A 7839-nucleotide genomic window follows, 5' to 3' on the forward strand; every position below is an offset into this window, starting at 1 on the left:
TCCTGTCTTCCATCTGTCGTGTTCTGTCTGCCCTCTGTCGTGTTCTGTCTGCCATCTGTCGTGTTCTGTCTGCCATCTGTCGTGTTCTGTCTGCCATCTGTCGTGTTCTGTCTGCCCTCCTTCGTGTTCTGTCTGCCCTCCTTCGTGTTCTGTCTGCCCTCTGTTGTGATCGGTCTGCCCTCTCGTGTTCTGTCATGCCAAATTGTTTTTTTTCTTCTCTCGTTTGTCTTTTTAGGAAGAGTTTGAGCGACTGGATCTGTCAGTGATCCAGATCTTTGTGATGATGGTCGGGGAACTGAATTACCAAAGCAATTTTCTGGACATATACCTACAAAACAAATTTCCATTTCCCTTCATCACTTTCTACATGTTGGTGATATTTATCATCTTCATGCCGATCCTGCTGATGAACATGATGGTAAGCCTCTCCATGATGACCCAGTATCTGGGGCTCCCCAGTGGTGCAGCGGTCTAAGGCGTCACTACAGACACCCTGGTTCAAATCCAGGTTGTATCACAACTGGCCGTGATTGGGAGTCCCATAGGGCGGCGCACAATTGGCCCAGCGTCGTCAGGGTTTGGGCGGTGTAGGCCGTTATTGTAAAGAAGAATTTGTTCTTAACCGACCTGCCTAGTTAAATAAACAATTATTAATGTCCCATCCAATTTACCTTCATAGAGTTAAGTTCCTGCAAATCTACACATTTTACCATGGGGCGGAGAAAAGCAATTTTACTCCTTTGCCAATGTGGAGTTTTACCAAAAATGTCCTGCAATTCTACACATGTTGCCATTAAGGAAGAGAGAAATGTTTTCTGTTTTTAGTATGATATCTGAAAGTGACTCACAAAATCAACGGGGGCTCCCTAGTCGGTAATTCCACCAAGTTTAAATATCTGGCCGATTTACCAATCTACAAATGTACCAAAATAAAAACAAATGGTCTAGTTGAGAGACTGTCAGTCACTGACATAAGGGAAAAACAGCTGATGAACAACCACATGTTGAAATTTCACCTTGTGTTTATTCTACTATTCTACCTAGCAACAGTTAAGTTGAAACCCTGACTTGAGTAATTTTTAAAAACTTTTTAAAAACTTTGGAAATTGATCTGCGGGCGTTCAAAAGTTGCCCATCGCTGATCTACAGCTATCCTTTGGTGTCCCATCCATGGTGTCCAAGTCCATCCCTGCATATCCATGGTATTTGTCACTGACTACTACCAATGTGCTATCGTTAGAATGGTTGTTGAGAGATCTCCATTTTAAAAACGAAATAGACTCACTGTTGACTATCAGAGTCATTCCAAACGGTAGGTTAAACAGAGCAAATTAAATGTGACCATTGATTATCACTCGTATATCATCAATGATGTTTATGTTGGTCAAAATAGCCTAAAACCTAAAACTCAAGGCCAAATCTATACTGGAGTTGCTTACCAAGAATACAGTTGATGTTCCTTACAGTTTTGACTTCTAATAGAATATAATAATAATAATAATAATAATATAATAATATAATTTATACTTCTAATATCTAATTGAAATCTTTAAAAAAGACCAGAAAATGGTTGTCTAACAATGATCAATCAATTTGACAGAGCTTGAATAATAAAATAAAAAATGATGGGCAAATGTTGCACAATCCAGGTGTGGAAAGCTCTTAGAGACTTACACCGAAAGACAGCTGTAATTACTGCCAAAGGTACACTACCGTTTAAACGTTTGGGGTCACTTAGAAATGTCTTCGTTTTTTAAAGAAAAGCACATTTTTTTGTCCATTAAAATAACGTCAAACTGATCAGAAATACAGTGTATTCATTGTTAATGTTGTAAATGACTATTGTAGCTGGAAACGGCAGATTTTTTATGGAATATCTACATAGGCGTACGGAGGCCCATTATCAGCAACCATCACTCCTGTGTTCCAATGGCACGTTGTGTTAGTTAATCCAAGTTTATCATTTTAAAAGCCTAATTGATCATTAGAAAAACATTTTGCAATGATGTTAGCACAGCTGAAAACTGTTGTCCTGTTGTGGGTTTGATTACAGGCTCAAAATGGCCAGAAACAAATAACTTTCTTCTGAAACTCATAAGTCTATTGTTGTTCTGAGAAATGAAGGCTATTCCATGCGAGAAATGTCAAGAAACTGAAGATGTGTATTCACAGAATTGCGCAAACTGGCTCTAACCAGAATAGAAAGAGGAGTGGGAGGCCCCGGTGCACAACTGAGCAAGAGGACAAGTAGATTAGAGTGTCTAGTTTGAGAAACAGACGCCTCACTAGTCCTCAACTGGCAGCTTCATTAAATAGTACCTGCAAAACACCAGCCTCAACGTCAACAGGCGACTCCGGGATGCTGGCCTTCTAGGCAGAGTTCCTCTGTCCAGTGTCTGTGTTGTTTTGCCCATCTTAATAATGTATTTTTATTGGCCAGTCTGAGATGCGGCTTTTTCTTTGCAACTCTGCTTAAAAGGCCAGCATAGTGTGGTCAGAGGGGTGTGGTTAAATGCATTCAGTTGTACAACTGACTAGGTATCCCCCATACGTTAAATATGTTATGTCTAGTCAATGAGACCAGGCTGAATAATGATATGTCTGCATTGAATTTTGTCTTCATTTTGTCAGATTAATGAGTTCGACACCATTGATCTAAGGGATTAATCTCAACAGTCTAAAGTGGCTCCCTCTCTGGTCTCCTTTCCTTAGATCTTTCCTCGTCTCTTTATTGATGAATGGGAGGAGACACGGAGAGGAAACCGCTTCAGACTATTAAAAGACAGCCCCACCTTTCGCAGGGAAAAGAGACTACGGGAGGTCAATGCTAATTGTCAATGGGATAGCTGCCAACCCACCAAAATATTGATGGTTCCTATTGGTGTCCCTTTGTGTGTACTACAGATTGGATTGGCTGTCGGTGACATCGCTGAGGTACAGAGAAGTGCCGCTCTGAAGAGAATAGCCATGCAGGTGTGTAGCTGGATAACAACCAGTCCACTTGATAAGATTTGTGTTGTTCTATGCTGATTTTAGGGTGTTTTGAGGATTTTTTTTTACACATTTTGAATATCTAACGGGTACTTGTTTTAGTGTCATTGTAAAGTTTGTTTTTTGATTGGGTCAACATCACTTCTTCGTCATATTGTACTAGTATACCATCATATAGCTTATTAACCTTTCTCCAAATACTCAACATGACAAAATTCCTTGCGGATATTGTTGACGGAAGGCATTGACGTATTTCTATGTCAGATTGAACTTCACACCAATCTGGAGGAGAAGATGCCATACTGGTTGTTGAAGAGAGTGGACCAATCGTCCACCACCATCTACCCCAACCGCAAGTGCTCCAAGGTATAGTGCCCGGGCCTGGATTCGTAAAGCATCTCATTGTAGCATTTCAAATCTACAAGACAAAATGTAATGCTCTCGTAGATCAGTTCTCCTATTCAGAGACACCGTTTGAAACGTAACCCTAGTGCTCAAGAGTTGCATTCGCTGGAGGTAAAAACAACACCTGAATTGAAAAGTAGAGTTATTGGTGACTGGTGTAGATCGATGTCTTCTCTGTTGAGGTCTTCAATAAATAACGCCGTAGAGAACGGAAGACGATCACTGTAGATTATAACACTGAGTGTACAAAACGTCGAAAGCGTTCAAAAGCGGAGGCAAAAAAATTGAATAAAACAAAAAAATAGCAGAAGCACTTACAGTAGAGTTACAGGCTAGCGGTATGTAGGGGTCTATTGATGTCAATCCACAGCAATCTACACACAACACCCCACAATGGCAAAGCGAAAAACTGTTTTTTAGAAAAATTTTGCAAATGTTTTACAAATAAAAAAAACAGACATGTGTTGATGCACAGATCTGGGGAAGGGTAGCAAAAAATGTCTGCAACGTTGACGATGTTCAAGAACACAGTGGCCTCCATCATTCGTAAAAGGAAGATGTTTGGAACCACCAAGACTCTTCCTAGAGCCGACCGCCCGGCCAGACTGAGCAACCTAGGGAGAAGGGCCTTGGTCAGGGAGGTGACCAAAAACTATATGGTCACTCTGACAGAGCTCTAGAGTTCCTCTGTGGAGATGGGAGAACCTTCCAGAAGGACAACCATCTCTGCAGCCCTCCACCCATCAGGCCTTTATGGTAGAGTGGCCAGACGGAAGCCACTCCTCAGTCAAAGCACATGACAGCCCGCTTGGAGTTTGTAAAAGGGCACCTAAAGACTCTCTGAATACGAGAAACAAGATTCTCTGGTCTGATGGAACCAAAATTGAACTCTTTGGCCTGAATACCAACACTGTTGGAAAAGCATTTCTCATAAAACTGGTTGTGAGAATACAAAGAGTGTGCAAGCTGTCATCAAGGCAAAGGAAGTCTACTTTGAAGAATCTCAAATATATATTTTGATTTGTTGAACACTTTTTTTGGTTACTACATGATTCCATTTCTCATCGTTTTGATGTCTTCACTATTATTCTACAATGTTGAAAATAGTAAAAATAAAGAGAAAAATCGTTCAATGAGTAGGTGTGTCCAAACTTTTGACTGTATATTCAACATCTATGATCTACTTAGAGATTCTCCATCTTTATGTAAATAATTAAAGAGCTGTGCAGTATTCACTTGGTAACCTGTTTGTTCAAATGGTCTCTACATACTGCAGTTCTGGAGTCAAGGAGAAGCCAACGAAGTGCGTACTCATCTTTTGACCAACTCGTCAAATTCAACCTCTGTCGAAGCTCAACTACGCAAACAGAAGCACAGGTGACACGTACAATCAGAAAGGGTTGTTGTATGGTGTGTAAAGGAGGGCTAGGGCTTGTATGGTGTGTAAAGGAGGGCTAGGGCTTGTATGGTGTGTGAGCAGCCTCTAGTGGTCTTGTCTTACAGACTGAAGGAGATATCCTGTATATATATTTATATGTTAATGACTGAAGGGGATATCCTGTGTATATATTTCTATGTTAATGACTGAAGGATATGTTCCTATACAGACTGAAGGAGATATCCAGTATTTATATTTCTATTTCTATGTTCCTATACAGACTGAAGGAGATATCCAGTATTTATATTTCTATGTTAATGACTGAAGGAGATATCCAGTATTTATATTTCTATGTTCTTATACAGACAGAAGGAGATATCCAGTATTCATATTTCTATGTTCCTATACAGACTGAAAGAGATATCCAGTATTTATATTTATATGTTCCTATACAGACTGAAAGAGATATCCAGTGTGCTGGAGAAGCAGCACGACCTGATGAAGCTGATGATCCAGAAGATGGAGATCACCTCGGAGGCAGACGAACATGACGGGCCCACAGAGGTCAAAGGTCACAGGCAGAGGTCAAACTGGGGTCGAGCCAAGTGCTCTAAGTGGATCCCGCTGATGAAGGCCATCAAGCGCAAGAACGTTTTGAGTCCTTCACCTTAACTGGTGACCATCAACTATACGACAACTAAGATATTACCGCTATTATGACATATTATTATAGCACATTTAAAATATAGTGGAATGTCTTCTGTATATACACAATCATTTAACTGATTTCAAATGTCTTGTAGGATAGTATGATTAGCATGAATGAGCTATCAGTAGGGATACTAGTGCCGATGCACTTTAATTGGTGATTTCCCCATTTATTTTTCAGAATGTAATTAAGCCATTCTGTTGTGTCTCTGTCTCTGTCTCTGTCTCTGTCTCTGTCTCTGTCTCTGTCTCTCTCTCTCTCTCTCTCTCTCTCTCTCTCGGCAAATGCCATATTTGTCTCTCTGACTTCATACCTACTGTATGATTGTAATAATGATTACATAAGATCTACATAATTTCAAATAGTGGGTTATTGCATAAGATTCAAATAATTTGAAATAGTGTGTGGTTGCATATGAGTAAAAAATTATTGGAATTTGTGTGTATCTTTTAACCCGTTTGAAACCTGCTGTAACTGAATGGTTTTATTTTGCATGGAACTAATAAAAAGTGTCAAATCACAATGGAACTATTGGTCCCACTTTATCTGGATAGTCCCACCTGATGCTCTACAGATGGTCTGGATAGTCCCACCTGATGATCTACAGATGGTCTGGATAGTCCCACCTGATGCTCTACAGATGGTCTGGATAGTCCCACCTGATGATCTACAGATGGTCTGGATAGTCCCACCTGATGATCTACAGATGGTCTGGATAGTCCCACCTGATGATCTACAGATGGTCTGGATAGTCCCACCTGATGATCTACAGATGGCCTGGATAGTCCCATCTGATGATATACAGATGGTCTGGATAGTCCCAACTGATGATCTACAGATGGTCTGGATAGTCACAACTGATGATCTACAGATGGTCTGGATAGTCCCAACTGATGATCTACAGATGGTCTGGATAGTCCCACCTGATGATCTATAGATGGTCTGGATAGTCCCAACTGATGATCTACAGATGGTCTGGATAGTCCCAACTGATGATCTACAGATGGTCTGGATAGTCCCACCTGATGATCTATAGATGGTCTGGATAGTCCCAACTGATGATCTACAGATGGTCTGGATAGTCCCAACTGATGATCTACAGATGGTCTGGATAGTCCCACTGGATGATCTACAGATGGTCTGGATAGTCCCACCTGATGATCTACAGATGGTCTGGATAGTCCCACTGGATGATCTACAGATGGTCTGGATAGTCTTATCTGATGCTCTACAGATGGTCTGGATAGTCCCACCTGATGATATACAGATGGTCTGGATAGTCCCAACTGATGATCTACAGATGGTCAAACTATCAACTAACTATCGGTTGATATGCAACTGCTTGCTAAGGTTTCGGTTAGGGCTAGGCTAAGGGTTAAGGGTTGGGTTGAGGTTAGGGGTTAGGCTAAGGGTTAAGGGTTGGGTTGAGGTTAGGGGTTAGGGTAAGGGTTAAGGGTTGGGTTGAGGTTAGGGGTTAGGCTAAGGGTTAAGGGTTGGGTTGAGGTTAGCGGTTAGGCTAAGGGTTAAGGGTTGGGTTGAGGTTAGGGGCTAGGGTAAGGGTTAAGGGTTGGGTTGAGGTTAGGGTTAGGCTAAGGGTTAAGGGTTGGGTTGAGGTTAGGGGTTAGGGTTAGGATAAGGTTAGGATAAGGATTAGGTTATGGTTGGTGGACGGTTAGTTGAAATGTTGTTGACAGTTATTGAACATCTACTGAACATCTACACACCATCTGCTTGGGACTATCGGAGTTACCGACCTATAAACCACAAACTAGTCAGTATAAACCCATTTCTTATAGACTCCAAAGACTTTCTCAAAAGGGACAGGTTAAGTGTGTATTGAGTAAGGCCGCCACATTTACCGTCAAATCATGTAACCGATGATTATGGAGACTGTCAGGAATATAAAATAACAGTCATAAGGCCCTCCGAATGAATTAGGCCTTTGCTAAGTGCGCAGTTAAATTGAAGGGAACTACACATTAAAGAAAAGTTTTTTTTCCAGACTTCAAAAAAAGTCTCCTGATGTTTTTATTTATTTATTTATTTAACCTTTATTTAACCAGGTAGGCAAATTGAGAACACGTTCTCATTTACAATTGCGACCTGGCCAAGATAAAGCAAAGCAGTTCGACACATACAACAACACATAGTTACACATGGAGTAAAACAAACATATAGTCAATAATACAGTGAAAAAAAATAAGTCTATATACAATGTGAGCAAGTAAGGTGAGATAAGGGAGGTGAAGGCAAACAAATATATGTATAAATAAATAAAAATATAAAAAGGCCATGGAGGCGAAGTGAATACAACACAGCAAGTAAAATAAAAACTAAAAACACTGGAATGGTTGGT

At 40.6% G+C, this 7839-nt stretch overlaps 1 protein-coding gene across 1 annotated transcript in view; it reads left to right on the forward strand.

Annotated features, from left to right (window-relative positions):
* The window catches only part of LOC139531475 (transient receptor potential cation channel subfamily A member 1-like), an 87083-nt gene extending 81118 nt beyond the window's left edge, over positions 1-5965 (forward strand). Inside the window, exons 23-27 of the mRNA XM_071327952.1 lie at positions 236-418; positions 2905-2973; positions 3256-3357; positions 4673-4773; positions 5230-5965. Coding sequence (XP_071184053.1) covers positions 236-418; positions 2905-2973; positions 3256-3357; positions 4673-4773; positions 5230-5446 — 672 coding nt within the window. The 3' untranslated portion in view covers positions 5447-5965. The remainder of the gene's footprint in view (positions 1-235; positions 419-2904; positions 2974-3255; positions 3358-4672; positions 4774-5229) is intronic.
* The last annotated feature ends 1874 nt before the right edge of the window (positions 5966-7839 follow it).

This window comes from Salvelinus alpinus, chromosome 10, assembly GCF_045679555.1.
Source record: "Salvelinus alpinus chromosome 10, SLU_Salpinus.1, whole genome shotgun sequence".
Taxonomy (NCBI): domain Eukaryota; kingdom Metazoa; phylum Chordata; class Actinopteri; order Salmoniformes; family Salmonidae; genus Salvelinus; species Salvelinus alpinus.